Source organism: Cygnus olor, chromosome 2 (assembly GCF_009769625.2).
Source record: "Cygnus olor isolate bCygOlo1 chromosome 2, bCygOlo1.pri.v2, whole genome shotgun sequence".
Taxonomy (NCBI): Eukaryota; Metazoa; Chordata; class Aves; order Anseriformes; family Anatidae; genus Cygnus; species Cygnus olor.
Genome location: NC_049170.1, coordinates 15,653,603 through 15,674,503, shown reverse-complemented (window position 1 = coordinate 15,674,503; position 20,901 = coordinate 15,653,603). Strand labels below are relative to the sequence as shown.

The window sequence follows — 20,901 nt, the reverse complement described above, 5'->3', positions numbered from 1 at the left end:
CTTATTTCAGAAAGCAGAAATACTTAGACTATTACTACTTTTGTAGAACAGATATATTTGATCTGTTTTACTGTTTTTCTGTGCCTTAAGTAGGCATTGATCCTGATTCCGTACTCTTCCACAAGTGTGTTACTGATTATTCTTAGAGCCTGTGCTTTGGTTAGGAAATACTTCTAGAGTAAAATGTCTGACACTTTAGATATGCATTTATTTTTCACCTGTCTTCACCCTGTACTAACATAAAAATTAAATTAGATGAGAATAAAGCAATAGTTTGTTCATTTGTGTTTGTTTTACATCACTTAATTACTCGATCTAATGGAATGCAGTGGTTTTATTGAACTATATGGACTGTTTTGTATTGCCATGATAGTATGGTTGAAAAAATGCAAGCATTTTTTCCATGTTCAGCATTTCTGTTTTCATTTTACAGAGACACTCTTTAACACCAATCACACCTTGCGTAAGTGCCATGTACTGGCTCCATCCTTTTCTTTGGTATACAGCCTCATAGTTAGCAGAGGAAAGGAAAAAACAGGTCATGATGAGTAGCTGTATTAGAGGCAAATCCACAGTACCTAATATATGAAGAACACTCTACACTTATCTACAGCGTTAACTCATTCTTCACACTGAGGTAGCTTTAGCTGATAATGAATATCTTGATAAGAAATACAACTTGAAAATTTCAAATGTCAAGAAAACTATGACATGTAAAAGACTTGAATATAGTTTGCGGACTGATAACGGAAGTCTTATTCTTTAAATCATCTAACAGTGACATTAAATATAAAGTGTGCACTAATGTTTGCTTTGACAATCCTAATAATATATGTAAAATGAGATATGGAAACGAGTTTAAAATTTCACAGAGAATCAACAATACAGTACTCTTAGATATTTTCTGGATCAATATACTTGGTTTATGTACTGTGTAACAGTATTAAAGCATGTCAAGACAGATCATACAACCATCCTATGAAGAATGAACATACAGTGTATCTGATAACTTTCCATTGACAATATTTTACTCATTTTGTTTTAGAAGATATTTCTTAGATTGATCTGTATTATTCTCTTCAGTTCATCATTAATCTTATTTAAAAAGAAGTTCTGCCTTCAAAAATCAGTATTTAACACCAACATTCTTAAGTTATTTGATATTGTGCTGTAGAGGTTGTTTTTTCCTAGCTGTAATTTATCCATTTTAATGAGAAATACATTAACCCTATGTGATTATCATTAATAGGCATTCACTTGAATTACTTTGCAGCACTGTCATGATACTTGTATTCACAGTTGCTTATAAGTATTTTCTTTCTGCCAAATACTTTTGATTTTTTTCAAGAAAAAGAGAATTGCTTAGAAAACAGCCTGTAAACAGTACAGCTTTGTAGCTAGAGTACTCTTTATCACCTCTTCTCCTTGATCAAAACCAAAGCTTCAGTAAATAGTTTTACTTCAGAAAAAGGTGTTGTTTTGATATGTTTTTAAGTCACATTTATAGTAAACAAAGATAGTGAGGTGTTCTGGACAAGATTTGGTCATGTAATCTCTTTTGGATAGAGAAGGAAGAGAGTGCTACTTGACTAAGAATAATATGTAAACACCAGTTGATTGAGTTAGGCTGTCACACATTGACACTTCTGTTTAGGGAAAATGGATAAAAAATAGAGAAATACGAACTTTTTGACTATAGATAATTTTGTCCAAAGTAAATCTGATTATTATTTACAATGCTTTTGTTTTCTGTATTTGGAATGGGAACACAAGTGCATTCTCAAAGTAAGAAGCAATCCAGAGCACTGCTGTGGACTTTGTTATGAAGGACAGCAGGCTACAATATTCTACAATATTGCATGGCTTCTTCCAATCTGTGAATTTGCTCTCATTTGCACCAACCAGCAAAAAACGTACCTGTTGCCAAATCCAGTAGCCCAAGGGAAGCAAGGCTGCTGCAGCACCACGTCGCCAGGGCCAACTGATAGTGAGCTGAAGCACACAGCAAGTGTGTACACACAAAATATGTACATAGACACAGGCAAAAAACAGCACTCGGGATGAATGCCCTCATCTGATTTCCCCTTTCTGGCTGATCACAACGAAGGTCCACTAGTGGGAGACAGACAGACAGTGTCTGTCCCTGCAGTGACTGGGCTTGGTCTAACCAGGAGCTGGCCCCTGTATCTCCATTCCCCTGTTGCTGCTAGCTGTGAAGGCGCTGCTCCAGCAGTGATGCAGATCTCCCCCCCCCTTGGAGACACCAACACACACAGACACGCCATATCTACTGCTACTTCAGTTTATCCTGAGAAGTTTAAAAAAAACCCATAAAACCCAAAAATCATACAGAGTCGATTCCATGAACATACTATACCATGTTTTTAATTACGAAGTGGTTTTGATAATGTATCTAGAACACTGCACCCTTAAAAATTCATTAACATGAGAAAAATAATGCATTTTTAGGAAAAGAAAGTGTTGTGTGTTGTGAAACAGCATTAACCATGTAGTCCATTTGATAGAAGAGTATTGAACTACAGAACTTCTTTAGCACACATACAAATAAAAGGCAGCGGCTTAACATCCATTGTCACTGTACATGATACGTTGATGCTGTATGTGCTGCACCCTGGCCTTTATGCATTTTTATACAACAAATGACTTCTGTTACCCAAGATCACTTTTACCTAACCTACCTTTTTAACTTAAGGTTTCTCAAATTTGATGTAAAAGATGTACTTTGTATTATTAAGATATCTATTACACCTCTTTCCCAGACATAGTTCTTTTTTTTTCCCAATAGTATCATCTTTAAAAGACAAAGAGACAAGATTCAAGTATTTTAAGGTACTTTTATTTAATAAATAACTTCAGTAATAGCACTGTAAAAAGTGAACATCTGTTAAAATAAAAAGGCACTTAAAACAAGAAGATGACTAGGATGCAGGTTGAATGGTCAAAGGCAAATATACATGGCACATGTCAAAAATGTGTGACTTGTCACATGACAAACTATGCAATCTTAGCTACAGGGCAAAGGCAAATTTACAGCTAAGACTGCCCCCAAAAAAAAAAAAGCTTGTGTTGATACAAAAATATTACAAAAAGAATTGCAAACAAATACATTAAAAAGATTAGAAGGGTGACAAAGCACCAGGCTTTAAACTAAGGAAACATTACAGAAGAAAGACACAGTATGACATAAGGCCCTTATGGGTTTTGAGGATGTCTTGGTAAAGTACTTCATGATACTGCCACCCAGGGCTTGAATTTACAAAGAAAAACTAGGCAAGTTACCAGTCAGCAACTTTTTCAGTAATGGCACGTGTTTTAAAGCTATTTATTCCTTCTTAAAATTCTTTCCAAACCCTTTCATCTTAACCATAACCTGGCAATAAGCAATTAAAAAATTAAAAATAAGTATGCACACACTTTTTCAGTCCTTTACTCTCCTCATTTCCAACTTACTCAACTTACCATATACTTAATCATATATCTAGTAAGTAGAACACCAGTTATTCACCAGCTCCATGCTACATGAGTTTAATTATACCTGCAAACTCAAGCCCTGATTTCCCTGTAAAGCTAAAAATTTTAATACTAAATGGCTAGGCAGAGCCCTCATGCTGATTGCTTTAACCATTTCCCTCCCGTCATGTCATAGCAGTATCACACCCTGTAGAAGATCTAGATTCACAGCAAGGGAGTGGAAAAAGGTCAAAAAGGCACCATGTGACCTTAGCTGACTAGGCTATACAGTCTCAAGTTTTTTTGTCAGACCCCAGCACTGATTATTTTTATTTGCAAAAAAAATAAAAATAAAAAAATTACATATGGTACATTCTCAAAACCTGAACAGGAAAACAAACCTATATGTAATGAATTAGTAAAATCACTGCAGTTTGCCCTAAATCTATCTTACTGTGACTACAAAAATTGCTATGCTGCATACAGTGTTGTGAAGTTATACAAGCAGTGTTCATTTTCCCTCATATTTAGGATTGACCACAGTTGTCACTGCACTCTTGTAAATAGGATTTTCACCCTAGAAAAAGAAAAACATTTATATTAACATTCAAAGAGATGAAAAAAGCACTGTGTTTGCAAGAAGTATGAAAATTAGCTTAAGAAATTATCCACAAATGTTTTGTTTGTATACAAACAGCTTAAGTCAAACTATTTTTCCCTCTTGCAACTTTAACAAAAGCATGCTTAGCTAATAAAGCAAAGGGTTAGGGCATGATCCTATTCAGTTTATGCCACAGGTTTCCTTCAATACTGCTGCACCTCATATGCTCGTATCTCAGGGCTGAGCAGTCAACTCAGGTCTGTAGCCCATTATGCTTTTTTAAAGAACTGCAAACGATATCTTTTGAAACTATGACAGATCACAGACCACATTCTGCTAAAATTAATATTTAAATAGCTTCTTTCATATTATAATTTAATTCTAGTAACAGATTGGAAAGGCTTGTACTATTTTAACAATACACATACAGTATCTAATGTTGAACATTAGCACTTGTCATTCTCATTTTATTCCTGCAGGTTTCCCCCCATCCCAATATACAGAAAATGCATAGTTAAAAGAGATTACTGTCCTGGTGAGAATGCTGTAATAAAAACATTATTTCTACTGATAAGAGGAATGCCCACATAACTGCTTATATCTCTCTTACTGAGATTTGAAAACCTCTAAAATAAGCTTACTTTAAGTTTAAACTTCCCTTGTCCCCAAGTTTCCTTTTATCTCAGTAAATCTTACTCCATTTATGGCACATCTTTGCACACCTACGATGAACTCCTTGAACTCTAAATGAATAGTTAAATCTTATTAGAAGAAACTCCACCTGCTAGAACTCTACTGATACAGCCTGCATCTCCAGTACTGTACTCTTACCACAACTACACTTCAAGCTAAATAAACATTGTTTATCAATGTAAAGCTCTTCTGTGCATGTATGAATAATTTCTGAGGAAATTCAGTACAGAGCAGATCTCAGCCTGAGCACAGCTCTGGCTAGAACCGTATCTGGCCTTCATTAGCAGCAGGGGAATATCTGAAGGTTAGGAAGGGAGTACCTTTGAGGTTCTTCCCAGCTGTGATAACTTATAACGCCATTATTCAATTCTGCTCTATTAAATTACAAACCATTTAAAACATTTCAGGTAAAAATTATTGTTCCTACAGTCAAAGGAAATCCTAGCCCTACGCCCCAACCTTGGATGACATTTTTTTTCTTTAATCTTTGATAGTCCGGCTTTGGGTGTAGAGCAAACTGTGTCTAGTAGAGACTTATTGCTTTAATAAAGTAGGTTTTCAAGTAGTCTTTTATTGTACTTCACACAGCACTTCAGATCAGATGGCACATAGCAGGTGTTCTGTAAAGTGTCTAAACCTAAGTGACTAGTATTACCCATTAAACGGGTTGCATCTTGCCATGAGATGCCGTTCCGAATATTCATTTTATTTCTAAGAAACCCAAAGCCCCTGTAAATATATGTGATTTATAGAGATTAAGCATGCGTGTTTTTTCCAGGGTCGTAAACCTTGAACATCAACTACAAATACCACAGGATGTGCCAAAAGGTGACAAGGCAAGCAAGAAACAACTTGGTCTGAAACCATATCAATTCCTAGGAGGTTTGTTGCCTTCTATTTGTGAGACCTGGTAAGGGGCAAGTGACTGTACCCCAACAGAGGCAGCTCCTGCTGCTAGGGCAAGGCCAATTAGCTGGTATTCTGCCTTTCTGTCACAGTTTCTCTCAGACAAAAAGGGTATTTCTCCTTAAAGTAGGCTTTTCTACATGCCAGAACCAAAGAAGCACATGCAATCTTGCTAGATCTGCCACCCCAGCCTAATCTCTCAAGTCCAGAAACTGCACTGCTGGACAATGTCTCTTCCCTGGAAATCAAGATTCTCTACTTCATCTCCTCAAGACCTGAGTCAGCATCATCTGGTTTGAGGTAAACGTGGAACTAGGTGTCCAGTGTTGGCTAAACTTCACAAATACACAGTAACAGTAAAAGGCTCTTCCATCAGATGCCAGGACAACTCTCTCTTGATTAAAAATCTGTCATCTACTGGTTTGGAAAAGGATGGGGAGCTGAGGGAAAGAATTTATTTATGACAGAAACAGAATGTTGTGGCTAGTTCTCAGCCAGAAAAATTATCAAGGCAAAAATTACTTGTACCTTCTTCCCAGAATATTTTTTATTAAAAAGTTTTGCAACAGTAAGATACAAATTAAACTGAAAAAAGCATCCAGGGGCGAGGGATTTCATCAGTAACTGAAATATCTCATTATGCCTCAAAGGGCTTGGCAACGTATGTTGATTGTTTCCTAGACAAGTTTTAACAAAAACTTCGGAAATAAACAAAATAGGAAAAATCCACACACACAAAAAAAAAGCAGTAAAATTTGTAATTCAGAGAAAGTCTATAAGCTTAGTAGGCTATATTGAATACAGATTAGAAAATAATGCACATAGCTTTTCAACAGCAAGGCATTATATAACACTTGTTACTCTGTGCTTTTAACCTTCAACATTTTACAAAACAGACTACCCCCTGCACAAGCATGGAGGTATATGTTTACATTTTCTTATTTGTAAAAGAGCAGTAACTTCCATCCATCAGGTATTGCAGGAATCAGTCCAAAGGTTAGGAGTAAAACCTGGAAATCTGCAGGGTACGACTCATGTAAGTAATTTCTATTTGGAATCAGGTCCAAAATGCAATTTGCAAAATATGACTGTAAATATTTATTATAATGCTTCTTCAAGAGAAATCATGATTTGAGATGTACAAGCTCTTTATTTAGCTAGCATAAGGCCTATTTACAAAGAAAGTGAGATGCTGTACTGTCTTCCCCTGGGCTTGCATTTTACATTTACAAGAACTCACACTGGGATTTAGGTCACAGAGCAGCACTTAACCAGGTGCCTCCCCACATCAGCTGAGCGTCTCAGTTCCCACTACAAATAATGGAGATTCAGTCACCACATTCAGAACTGTTCAGCTTAACCCAACCTTACGCTTAATCAGCTTAGCAGCTTGTGTGGCTTTACTGCCTGTAACCAGAACAGAGGTGCCCGAATGGCTTCTGTTAGCCAGGCACTGGCAGCACTGGCCTTGCCAGCCACGCTCAGTCTCTGTCTCAGCAAAGTCTTCTGGACAGTTTATTATTAAAACTAACATGGAAGTAGTAAATAATACATCCACTAGTCTAACCCAACTCTCACCTCACTTAGGCCCCTGACAGCTGGCACATGGTACGAACTTCAAGAGGTTAGCAGCATTCCATATTTTTAACTGGCCACTAAAACATGGTATTCCAAACTTGCTTAGACAAGAGCTACGGCTTTGTGAGTAAACCCATTTCCTTTATGCCAATGCAGAAAACACACTGGTTTAAGCATGCAAAGTTAGGAAAAACTTCTGCCACAAGTTCTTATAAATTAAAACATCACACACACTTAAACAAAAACAACAATAAAATAAAACAAAAATCAACAAACAATAATTATATGGAAGATAGAATGAAATACATTGGACAAAAGATAGAGGCATTTAAAAAAATACCTTCACGAGAGAATAAAGCGTCATGTTCTTGCAACAGTACTTATTTTTAACCAGACTGGGATGTTGAGAAGTAAACAGTTTAGTCTGGTGCTTTATAAGGATAAACTTATTATACAGGATGTTTGATCAACCTTTTTACTTCTTTTTTTTTTTTTTTCCATGGACTTCCTGCTTCAACAGTCACCTGAAATACCTATATAGTGGGTTTAAACCCTAGGTCTGTAGGAAACTGCACTCCAGAATATTTAAACTCACCCAAATTGTTCAAGAGCTGGCTCTTACGTTTGTCAGCTCTCATACTTTTGTTTTATTCATTATATTATCATTATTATTACTCATTATTTTACAGTAAAAAGACAAGTCATCTGTCAATCTGTAAATACAGCAACTGAATCAGAGGATAAAGCAAAGGCCCAGGCTGAGGGCAGTACAGATGACAGAGGGCATCACCTACCACGACTGGAAGACTAGAAGAAAACAACTAGCCTACGACTAAGCAAATACTTTTTTAATGGCACAAATCTAAACCATGCAGTCGGTGCTGCAGGCCAAGGACAAACTGAACTCAGTTCAGCCTAGCTGCCCTGAGCACCAGATGCAAGGGAGCTGCGGGGACAATCCCTTCGCCGTGCCACAGCCCAGGGCTGGTGAAGTACCCGGGCACCTGGCCCATGGCGAGCTGTGTGCTGCTGCAGCTCTGCTTGTGGCAGTAACCGGGCCACGTATCACTATGACTGCTATGGAAGGGATACACAAAGTGCACACAATTTCTTTTATTGTGTATGTATACATCTGGAGGGAACTTATTCCGTTGGATTTTTCTTGTAATGGGATTCCAGAAAACTTCCTTGTCAATGTGAGACAGTTCTTTCTTCCTCTCGTATTAAATGGAAGCCCAGAAAATCTGAGATATATGGAAAAGGAAGACTTTCTCCTTTTTCTTCTTATGGGTGATCTGTTCTGCCAATACTTTCTGGTGGCCAATAAAGCTAAAACTGCCTGCCCTCTCTCTCCAAGGATCGGATATTTCCATGGATACTAGAAAGGATTAAAATCATACTTGAAAACCTATACTCCTTCCTATTTTTTGATTTTCACAGTAAGTGAAACAAGAACACAGGATTCACTCTCCATGGAAAGAAAGCTTTCTGCAAGAAGTAAATTTTGAGAAGAAATGGCAACACTGAAGACATTGTATCCTGGGAGGAGTCATGGGTAGAGAGTGAGAAGAAAGAATGGAAGTTACACACCATGTGGTTTGTTACATGCTTGTTCTGCACGGAACAGAAAATACACAAGTCAGTGAACAGCAGAAAAGAACGTAACAGAGACTTAACAGATGGAATACGTGAAATATCAGAGAGGAGTAAGAACTCAATCTCCTCCCCAAAATAATCGACTCTGAGAAGAAAAAAAATTGAAAAGAAGGTGAATGTGGTCACTGTGGCAAGCAAAACATTTTTTTTTTTTTTTTTTTTTTTTTTAAAATCCATTTTGGACACACTGGAAAATAAAAAGATTGTAAAGAGAAAAGGAAAGTACTTTTCATCAAGCTGGAGCTCAGAATGCTAGACAAAGTATTTGAAAATGTCATAGTGAGGACAGGTAAGAGCTTAAATACTCTTAATTCCCATTTTCTCTTTACAAAATCTTTCAAGTGCAACACTGAAAAATTGAAACAGCAGACAGAATAAAATTTGAGATAAGAGATCCTTCCCTTCCACTAGCTCCTGAAAAAAGCCCTTTGATATTTAAAGGGATGTGCTGCCTTCCCAACGTTTTCAGGTCCCACTCCCTCCCTTTAATCAGATTTTCTGCACATCTTATCTCTCAGCACTCTGACATCTGCTCCCCTACTCATCCTCCCTTTCCCACTCCTTCCCCAGCAACTGGGAATCCCAGGGAAGGAGGAGAATCCTAAAGCATTCAAGACAGTGCAATCTTAAAGTCTACACAGGATATCCATCACTTCTGGTTTACTGTCTTGCTCTTCTGGATACTACTGTTTCTCTCTGGGTATGAAGAGAACTGAAGTCAGCATTTCCAAACAAATTAGGAGTTCAGACAAAGTTTAGGAAGGACTAAGAAACTAGGGCAAAAAGTACATCTGGAGGGGACAAGAACGCTTCCTCCTCTCATATGAATGCTCTTTTCTAAGGAAGGCCCCAAGCTGACTGAGCTACAAGGATTGACATTGCCAGTTACAACAGAAATAGGGATGGAAAAAATAAGATGCATATTTAATTACCAAATGAGTAGAGTATATGCATTTCACACTTTAAATTCAGGCTCATTCTATGCTAGGTTAATAAGCCAAAGCACTTAAAAAATATTATATTTATAGGCTGGATATCTCAGGAATATCTAAACCAGCTTTGCAAACACATCTGTTTTAAGTAAACTGATTGCTGATTTGAGGGTGTAGAAGATAAATCCCTCCCTGAACAGTGCATTTCTTCACAATCCAAAGAGCTTCTTTAATCCAAAGAACTGTTCTATTACATACCCACATAGTTATTCACAAATAGTTCATTTAAAAAAATATATCACTGGTAGAATAGTTTAAGCCAGTACTGGTGGTATTAGTAAGTAAGCAATCTTTCTGTCAAAACAAGTTAGACTTTCAAGCTGCATTCTTTAAAACCCCAGAATCAAAGCAGCAGTAGATAAACTGCACAAGACTCAAACTGTGATTAACTGACTGTGACACACAGTGAGTTCGAAGTGACATGCAAAGGAAAAAAAAGGAAGAAAATGAAAGAAGATACAAACTGAGCCTTAGAGACCAGCTTTACGTCCATAGTTTGGATTCTTGAAATTGTTAATAGGACTCTTGTATATTGGGTTTTCTTGCTGAAGTAAAAGAAATGGTCAATGTCGAATAATTCAACAGGGAAAAAAAAAGCAACATTCTCAACTGTTACTGAAAAAATCATGCCATATATAAAAAGAAAATTGTTAGTATTATTTTTCCAATTTAGACTTAATTTTCTTAACAGAAGACATCCTAGGAGATTTTTTCAAATTATTCTCTCACCAACCATGTATGGGTATTGACCTATAGAACAGTAGCATAGGGTTTTTGATTAGCAGATTCCTAGCATTTCCCAGAGGCAGAGACCCAATATCATATGTAAGCCTACAGACCATAGGCTTGCTTTTCTTACATATTTTTTCTGTTGTCAAGAGGTTGGGAAGATTTCAACAAGCCAGCACCAATCATGACCTTGCAACCAGTTATTGAAATCTCCCAACTAATCCCATGTGAATATTTACAAGATCTCTTTCATAAGCATAAAATTTCCTTCTTTATTTTATATAAGTGTGATTTTCACCTTCTAACAGACATTTTAATAGTATCTTACAGAACGTGGTACAACTGCAAAGCTGAACTATTCTCTCACCATAACATTTTCTCTCTGAAATTTTATTCCAACTGAAGTTATTACTCACTTTTCTAAACCAAGATGTTCTTCTTGAAGAGGACTGTGATTTTTTGTTTGTTTGCTTTTGTTTTGCTATTGGTAACAAATGACACGTTTTAAATCAGCTTAAAATAAGGATATTTCTGTATTCCTGTCCTATGGAGAAACAAATCTGAAACATGTAGGGCATGTGAACAACAATCTTCTAATCCTCACCAACTACTGCAGCTTTTATACAGATAAAAGCCTCCTCACTTACCGTATCCCACTTGGCATTCATCTTCTCCTTTTCAAATTTAGCAAATTCTCTTCTGTCATGAATGATCATTAGTAGTTTCCAAATCAATAACAATGCAAGTCCAATAAGAACAATTCCAGCAACCACACCAGCTACAATGGGAATGATGTCAGGGCCACTAGGGCATTCTAGGGAACAAAACAAGGAAAAAATGATTTTACAGAATGGTGAAGGTAATGTGTATGAAGATGCCTTTAAAATTTTATTTTGTACTGAAGCCAGTATTTACAGTACCAAAGATAATACTACTTTCACTTCAAATTACTAAAGTTTTAGTACAGAACATCTCGTAACACTCCATCTTATTTTTATCCTTCTAATTTTTGTTTAATCTTAGCAATAGAATATTTAATATTCTGAAGTCTACACACTGCTAACCCTTTAAGCAATTCATCCAGAGTATAAGAATCAAATAGCTAGCAATTGTATTTTAAACATGCAAGAGCTTTAAGTTAAAAAAGGTGTTCCTCATTTTATCTCAGACTGTAAGTAATATATATAGATGTTACTTAGATATGTGCTAGTTAGCAACTAACACTTTGCTTCTACGCAACTTTTTTTTTCCTTTTAAATATTTTCTCATCTTAGGAATCGATCTCTACTGAAAGAAAAAAAATACAAACAAATGGAAAACAAATCTATATACCTGATTTTTTTGTTTTTAAAAAACAAAACCCGTTCCCGTCAGCCTAAAGAAAAAACAGATCTAGAGAGACTTATGTTTTTAAAAAAGCCACTGTGTTTCCAGGTATAAGCAACTCTCACTCAGGAAATAGATCCTATTGCTGAATGCATCTAACTCAGGCAAAACAACCAGAGCGACTTTGTACTATGTAAGTGCGGGAATTAAGGTGACAGAGAAATGACAACATCATGTTTATACCTGGGGTCTCTACCACGTGGACATTGGCTTCACCATTTGAGTTGACGGAGTATGTGAAGTAGAACCAGCAGTCATCCACGTCCTTCTCTTTGCAGTGAGACAGTGGATCGGGCTGGCCGGGTTGCGGCAATTTGTCTCGACTTTCTACCCGTGTCATGTTAAAATGCATACATTCCTGAGAACATGTTTCTTTCTTTTCACCCTTATTGAAAGCTCTGCATTGAACACAGTCCCTGTGGAAATGCAAATCAGAAGCAATGCTTTCTAGTATGTTCACAAAAGATTTTTAGCATTTAATCTAAAGAAATGTAAATGAGGGGAACAAAAAACAAAAACATTGCCATAAAACCAAGAAACAAAAAAGGAGCAAGACTTTTTTTTTTAACCAGTCGTAACATTAATGTATCTTTTGATTAACAAAAACCTGCTTTGCCAAATTTCTGTTTTACTGAATGACTGGCAAGCTTCAAGGACAGGGGGTTAAAAAAAAAAAGATAAAAGACCTAAACTTCTAAAAGGAAATAATTCTAAAACATTTTCAACAGTTACACCTGGAAAATGAATATTCTCTCAAAGAAGTTAGTGTAGGAGCAGAAGATTTACAACGAAACAGTATCTGAGAGACTGATGGGTTAAAAAGAACAAACCGTGTAATTAGTTTTACAGTAAGATATCACTTGAATAAATCATTGAAAAATAGCAGACTGAGCAGGATTTTTATAGTAAAAAGACTGAGCTGAGAGAAATCCTAAAGTCAGTTGCACAAAGCCAGGAATCAGCAGAGTCACTACTCAAATTTATTTCAAAATTCTGCATGTAGAGAACAGTTTCCTTGCAAAAATCTGGATTTCCTAAGACAGGGATGCAGATTTCATTGGCCCCCACACATCTAAGTTTAGTTTTTGCCTGTCAGGATAATCTGACTTCTTCAATAGGATTTTAGAAAAAAAAAAGTTTAAAAACAAAACAGAAGTTCTAAGCAAAAAGAAGCTGAAATTTTAACTATTCTGGAAACTGTGCAGTTTATCTATGCTTACTTTTGCTGCATTAATTTCAAAAGGTCAAGACGGTGGGACTTGACTTTACAGCCTGTCACATCAGACCTAAGCTTCCTGCAACTCTGCAGAAAGTTGGCTGTTAGCAGTCATACATGAAACAGGGGAAAGCTGTAACCTGCCCAAGTCAACGTGAACGGATAAAACTGATTTAACGTAATATACCCATTTCTGTGTGTAACAAAAAACAGCAGTGAAAGAATTTAAGACAGAATTTTTAGAAAGAATTTAACACTGTTTAGTTTGTAATTCTTGATTCTCACCTTAAGACTTTTATTACCTAAACAGATGGCATTATATTCCTGCATTTCAGGGCACACCATATTTTTCAAATTACGCATAAATTCACCACGAAGCCAAATGAATGGAAGCTAGGATTTGGTTTTCTAGATACTTACTTGTGCTCTGCACAGACACCAAGGCAAGTCTGACACATTTCACATGTGGGGCCTTGGAATTTGGGATCTGTACAATTACAAGTTCCACATTCACAGGTTCCTCTTCCATTGCAAATCTGCCCGTTAGATGCCATACATGGAGTAGTATCCAGGGAGCAATCACAAGCACTGCCAGTGAAGTTGGGGAAACACTCACACACTCTGCATTTGCAGATACCATTTCCTGAGCATTGAAAAGATATTTCAGTTAAATGAAGTCTTATATTAAACAAGTTTATGACATTAAGAAACAAAATGTTTACCATCTTCAAATACATAGGGAAAAGAAAACTCTGGTGGACAAAAAATGAATATACTAATGAATCAAAAGAGTTAAAAAATAAATTTATGTCCTTAAAAAACTACTTACAGAAGTTTCTTTCCTTCTCCCATTTTCCTACATTTGGATTTCCTTTCATAAACAAAACAATGAGACTAGGGAAAGCTGATCAAAACAGTGTAATGTGATGGCCATACCTCATGGGTGGAAAGCATCACAGCACTGCTTCAACTGGCAATTTTGTATGTATATAAATACTCTACAGATCAATATTTATTGATCACTACTGTACCTATCTCTATGTAAATTTATAATGCAAGATCTAAAAAGATGAGGAATGCACTGACTTAGACTTTATAACATAGAAAAATGAAACACCTAGAAATATAGAATATTCTGAGTTGGACAGGACCCACAAGGATCATCAAGTCCAACTCCTGGCTCCACACAGGACCACCCAAACATCAGACCCTATGTCTGAGAGCGTTGTCCAAATGCTTCTTGAACTCCGGCAGGCCCAGTGCCATGACCACTGCCCTGGGGAGCCTGGCCCAGTACCCGACCACCCTCTTGGTGCAGAACCTTTTCCTAACACCCAGCCTGACCCGCCCCTGTCCCAGCTCCAAGCCGTCCCCTCGGGTCCTGTCGCTGTCCCCAGAGAGCAGATCTCAGCGCCTGCCCCTCCACTCCCCTCGTGAGGGAGCTGCAGGCCGCCATGAGGCCTCCCCTCAGCCTGCTCTGCTCTGGGCTGAACAAACCCAGGGACCTCATCCGCTTCTAACATACGTTCCCCTCTAGTCCCTTCGCCATCTTTGTTGCCTTCTTTTGGAGGAGTCTCTAATAGTTTTAAGTCCTTTTTATACTGTAGTGCCCCAAAATGCACACAATACTTGAGGTGAGGCCACACCAGTGCAGAGCTCCCTTAGGCTCCTTATAAAACCTTTCAGCTACTGTAACTCCGTCTCACCTGAGCTTTACTCTCTTTACATTCCCTACAGAGGAAACAGATATCCATATCTCAAAAAGGGCAATTTGGATGGAATGGAAAGATCTCTGGCTACACTTCTTCTCCATTGAAAATAAAGTGTTCAGGTCAACACTCCTCTGTCACCAACTATTTTGGGACACCACTACCACTGCTCCTATCCTTTGGACAGCTGATGAGCAACAGGTGTATTCCATCTAAATCAGACAGATTAGGTATTCTCTTAAAGCTTAGCAGCTTCTCTGTTTCATTTTTTGGATCGCAGTCAAAACTGAGGTAGTAGTTACACTCCCACCAGCTACTTCCACGTATGAAGAAGCCTAAGGAAGTTGCAGGACAAAAATATATGCAGCAAAATTAAGTTAGACACTCACTGCTAGAGGATTTTCTAAATTGCTTTTAATTTCAGAATAAAGTGCCATTTAGAGTCTTGTTTCACGCACTTAAGGCATCTTTCTGGGGCTAGCACATTCTAAGCTTCACTCACCTTTCAAAATAGTCTCAAGATAGCATCTCACTGGTATGTTGTCAAGCACAAGCTCAAACACTATTACAAGTAAACTGAGGTCATTATCTCTTTTTATTGACGGAGTGGTTACACTGAGCCAGAATAACTTTATAATCTCATGACAGTTGTCTCAGCATTCTTTACTATAATACCTGAGGGCAATTCTGTAATAAACAGCAGAAGTCAAGTTCCAGTTTATATCCTTTTAGCTCTGAATCAAGGAAGGCTGAAACATGTATTAACATACCCTATGTTCAGGATCACAAAGGGCTGTTTTATTAATAAAAAGTGTTTTCAGTCTCTGTTACTCTGTGCATTTTCTCATCTCATCAAGTAGATATGTATTTTTAAGCTAAGTATCACCGCTTTACAGGGTACAGTTGACAGACTTGTAAACTATTCACCAGTTTTGTCTATGAAAAAGTCTGAAGTTACTTCTCACCTCCACAAATCAAACCATTTGATCGATCACAGTTGAAGTTATCACATTCACAATATTTGCCAGAATACACTTCGTTGGTGTTTTCTCTTTTCTTGCATACACATTGTCCACAAATGCATTCTCCATTGTTACTACATATTTCTGTACTGTTCTCCCTCCTGCAGTAAGCATCCATATCCTCACTATTTACTTCATCTGTACTACATTCACAAAGTCTTCCAATTCGTCCTTCATTACATCTGCAAGGTAAGAACATGACTGAAAATGTAAACCTAATTAATTAAAACATATACAATAAAAAGACTGCAAAAATAGCACAGAGAACAGGAGTAATAGTGACTTATCTCAATGAAAGTTCCAGGTTAAATTTAAAATAGGATTTCTAGCTACTTAACAGCTCTTGAAGCTGCTGGAGGTAACTCGACTAAGATGCTCCTATCCTGATTACTTTTTCCAGGTGAGAAACTGTTGTCACCACCTCTAACTAGATTGCCATATAACCACTATTAATTCCTCTCCGATGTGACAGAACCGTAATTACTTTTAAGTGACAGTGACTGTTCACTGTAGCTGCTGTTAACTTTCAATGAAAGAATTTCCCATGAACAGCAGCAACTAGTCAGGGGAGTAGCTGATCTTCAGAGCTGCTGAGCACCAGCAAATTCAGCTGAGATCTTTGGGGCTCAGCACTTATGAAGCATAAAGCAATGATCAAGAAATGGAGTTTGTTCTTGTTCAGCAATTGGCAAGCTGTTGTCACCTGTCAATCAGAGATGATGCTTCCATCATGAAACTGCTCTTGCTCCAAAAGCAAAAGGCTGTTCTTATCCACAGGTCTGCTATCCCCTGTGTGAAATCATGGGGACGCTAATAACAGGGATACCAAGTTTAATAATTCCTTCTACGGTCATTGATGGTTCATTATTTAAAGGAAACACCAAAAAATGTCTTCAAAATGAAGCAATTTATTCAGTGTTTATTGTCTGAAGCAGTTATTCTTCAACTTACTGAGTATTAAGGAGTTAAGAGCCATATGTCATTCTTTCAAACACTCAGTTCTCTACAGTCATCAGCTTCACCACAAAGATATTAGTCAGTCCTACACCAGAAGTCCTATGAACTTGAAGTCAGTAACTTCTCCTTTATTTTCAGTCACATAAATAATTGCATATTGAAGTATGAGGAAAAAGATTTATAACTCTTATTTCAGCTACAGTTCACTGAGCAGGAACCAGTACTGTTTTCTGAAGTCCTGGATCTTGTTTTCCTTGGGAACTACTTAATTTTGTTCTGGTCTTTGCATTCTTGTCTCAAGAGTTTCCAAAAAGAGACTGTTTTCATTTTTGCTGTACATTTCTTGGGAAAAAAAGCCTTAAACCTTGACGTACTAGAGGTCAATCTTCAACTACTCTCTTAGTGGTGTGTAAATCCAGAAAATCCAGTATCATTTTACTTGACTTTCAAATGTGTAATGAGAGATATACATCTGATCTAATAACTATGATTGGCAATAATGGAAATTTCAAAGGCATAAGTATATAAAAGATTACACATAAAGATTTATAGATGCATGTAATTAGAAGAAACATTTTAATAAGACCCTAAAAGGTTAAAAATAACATATGGGGAAGAGACTGAGGGAGAAGAAGTCATCCAAAATAAAAGTCGCAAAAGAACAACTACTTTACTCTTCCCTTCTATGGAATAATTGGTGCCAACCTAGGTAGGAGCTCCTATCAAAACCTAGGAAGACTTTGAATTTCTTGAAATCAGCAGAATTCACATTAGAAAGACAAAATTAGATAAGTATTAATATTTGCAAAAATATCACAAGTTAATCCCATTTTCTCCTATAATTCCGCTACATTAGATAGCCCTTAAAATTAAATATGGGAACAAAAAAAAGCATTAAAGCCTATATCTTTTAAAGGACTAACCCAAGGCCACATTCTAATTCTGATGTGTGCAATAGCTCCAATATAATGATTGATATTATGAATTCCAGCACAAGGATTATTTGCAGATATATGACAGTATGTCAAAATGTCCTAAAAGAAATAGGGTTATAACAATAATTCTTGTTCCTTCATTCAAAAATTCTTAAAATCAAATAAACCTTAATTAAGTAAACCAAATCTAGCTCATATTTCCCATTTGCAAAAATAAATAAGGTCTATATATTTACCTGCATGCACCACATTCAAATGTTCCATTCCCTTCGTGGCAGGCTGGACTATTAGGTTCTCCTTCGCTTTGACACTGACATTCGCAGATGAACTGGAGATTAATTTCCACTTCTTCAGTGAATCCCAGTGGTTTGATTTTAATTGTTTCATTTTGTCCTTTCTTTGGACATTCATTAGCTGTTACATTAATCTCAAATCTAACCTGCAAACAAAAATAAACGGAGTGCTATATTATTAAAACAAACTTAGTAATATTTATAAAAAAACAATAAATATTGGACACTTTCAATGAAATTTCAGAGTAGCACATGTATTGTAAGTTACCTCATCTCCTATTGAAATATTAGAACATTTCCTTCCATCTTCTTGTGTGTCATTCACTCCATTCTTGCAGTAAGACTTGTAACTGATTGCCACTCCTTTTGGTAGCTTACTGTTTTCCAGGATAACCTCTGAAGAAAGGGACTAAAACAATTGCTATTAGCTAACTCAGAATGGAGTTGCAAAAGCATTTTGATGAACTCTCCCTCACTCCTACTGATGCAGAGATATGCCAGGAAATGCAAGACATGCAGGAGAATGAGCAAAAGAGGCTTCGGGACCTGCTCCCAGTCCCACTGCGTGTTGTGCCCAGTGGCTCTCAAGGGGAAGCACAAGTGGCCTCTGACTCTTAACACAACAAGGTCCAAGTACGCTCTTCTCCCTCAGGTATGTTTTAAGCAGAGGGAAATGCTGCAGTGTCTGCCCGTGCCCAGCAGACTGGGACACTTTGCCCCAGCCTTCCAGGTTTCTGGGCTGGGCAGTTCCAGTGTGCTGAGACAGACAGCCTCAGGGCTGCCCATCCTCACGCGTGGTGACCCCTTCTCACACCTGAGCCCTGCTACGCATGGACGTTGGCAGACACTTCTTCTATGTACTCCAAAGGGGGAACGGTTCTCATTTACACAACACAGCTATGAAGAAAATATTTTGGAGCCAAATGAAAGAACCACTGAGGTTGATGGAGACATTTTCCAGGTTGAAAAATGGCCCAATCCTTTTCCATGTTAAAATAAGGCAAAGAGCCAAAGGTCCTAAAGGAAGGGTTATGTTTGTTTGTTTAAAGGGAAAACATAGATGATAAAATTAGAAAAAAGTAGTAAAGAGGTTAAGTGACCGTAAGCGTTCATCTTTCTAGTCATCTAAGCTCTGATCACCACAGTGCCTGAAAGTCTGATGTGGTTTTAGTGCACTGGCTGTACAGTTACAGTTTAGAATACAAACTTCCTATTTTGTAGAAAAATTTAAAATCTATCTTGGAAAAAATCATAGTAAGTTAGAAGCAAGAAAAACAAATACTATACAAACAAAATCTGAACTCACATTGTATGCATCAATGATCAGCTGAATCACATTGCTGGAGTTTGAAGACAACGTTCCCACTGCTGATTTTGGTATCAGATTTTTCAGTTCCTGTCAATATTTACAAAAGTAAAAGGGAAGTTACAGCCTGACTAACAAACCAAGTATAAATTGTAGTGTAAATACCTGTATGGTGATATAATGCTTTACTGGATTAACTAGTCAAGATCAAGTACTTCAAAAAATAAAGCTGAAGTGTTGCCAGCGTTCTTCATGATTTTTGAGGTTATACAAAGGAATACTGGAATAAAAAAAAAATATCCATCTTTCTCTTCTACATTTACACTTTAAATTTGTCAATTAAGACATTGATTTTATGGTAACAGAATAAAACAAAATAGAATAAAAGATGTTCTCTTGCACATATTTACCACACACATCTTCAAGATCTTAAAAAAGAAGCACAACACTTCTAGAGATAGATGTAAAAAAGATGATTTCCAGTGAAAATAAAACTTACAATTTGAATACAGATAAAAGAATGAATTATACCTTGTTGCATTAAAATGAGGAAAAATAAGCATCTCTTTTACATAGTAATTTCTTATTTCATAATCACATCCAACATTCAATTTTAACCACCATGAATATAAATAGAGCAAAAAGGACAAAATATGTTCTTTCATAGGTGTCTACACTCTCCTAAGCTATTTTGTTGTAAAAACATTCATAAAAAGTAGCATTGCAAATATGTTCTCCACTGCCTTATATCTATAAAGGTATAAAAAGAGACAAGGAGGATTATTTACTAAGGAAGTACGAGAATTGTTTTCTCCTTGGAAATTACTAACATGTTCAGTATCACTTTGAATGACTTAAAAAAAGGTTTAATAACAAAACCATAAATAGCAAAATACTACTGTGATCACTTCCATCCATACTTGTTTTAATTTCAAATTAAGCAACTTTAATTAATTCAGTCCAAACCTGAAGTCTCTAATGGGTTAAAGAGAAAAAAGTAGAGACCAGAAATATGTTACTTATCTTTACCTTATAAACTGCCTGAAACTCTTCAGTAACAGCAAAAATTGTCTGAATATTGTTCTCACTAAGCTTCTGTACCAGATGAGCAATAGAGGGATAATCCTATTAAAAAACATCAAGCATAAAATGCAGTTCAAAGTTAATACACACAGTAGAAAATCAGAAACATTTTGACAGTAGAAATACAAATCACTTCTAGAAACATTCATAAGACTTCTAACTAGCCAGCTTATGTTACAACTCTAAAGAAAAAACAACCCCTCAAACAAACAATCCTTGAAAAGATTCCATATAAGCCCCATGAAGATAGGTGATCTTTGAAGGGACAACAAGAATGTTATCCCATTCCCTGACATTTACATCCTCCAAGTTAAATTCCTAATCTCAATGTTCTCAGAAAATTATCTTTGATAGTTTTCCATATGACA

General features: G+C 36.7%; 1 protein-coding gene across 3 annotated transcripts in view; it reads right to left on the bottom strand.

Moving 5' to 3' along the window:
• Nucleotides 1-2,839: 2,839 nt before the first annotated feature.
• The window catches only part of ITGB1 (integrin subunit beta 1), a 44,542-nt gene continuing 26,480 nt past the window's right edge, over nucleotides 2,840-20,901 (bottom strand). For 2 of the 3 annotated variants that reach the window (XM_040546757.1, XM_040546759.1), the window contains exons 8-16: nucleotides 20,480-20,575; nucleotides 19,451-19,540; nucleotides 18,413-18,553; nucleotides 18,088-18,290; nucleotides 15,903-16,141; nucleotides 13,649-13,871; nucleotides 12,196-12,428; nucleotides 11,274-11,440; nucleotides 5,252-10,442 (exon numbers count right to left, since the gene is read on the bottom strand). In XM_040546757.1, coding sequence (XP_040402691.1) covers nucleotides 10,368-10,442; nucleotides 11,274-11,440; nucleotides 12,196-12,428; nucleotides 13,649-13,871; nucleotides 15,903-16,141; nucleotides 18,088-18,290; nucleotides 18,413-18,553; nucleotides 19,451-19,540; nucleotides 20,480-20,575 — 1,467 coding nt within the window. In that variant the 3' untranslated portion in view covers nucleotides 5,252-10,367. Of the gene's footprint in view, nucleotides 4,049-5,251; nucleotides 10,443-11,273; nucleotides 11,441-12,195; nucleotides 12,429-13,648; nucleotides 13,872-15,902; nucleotides 16,142-18,087; nucleotides 18,291-18,412; nucleotides 18,554-19,450; nucleotides 19,541-20,479; nucleotides 20,576-20,901 lie in introns of those variants that run through there. The other variant, XM_040546758.1, reaches the window with a different exon arrangement.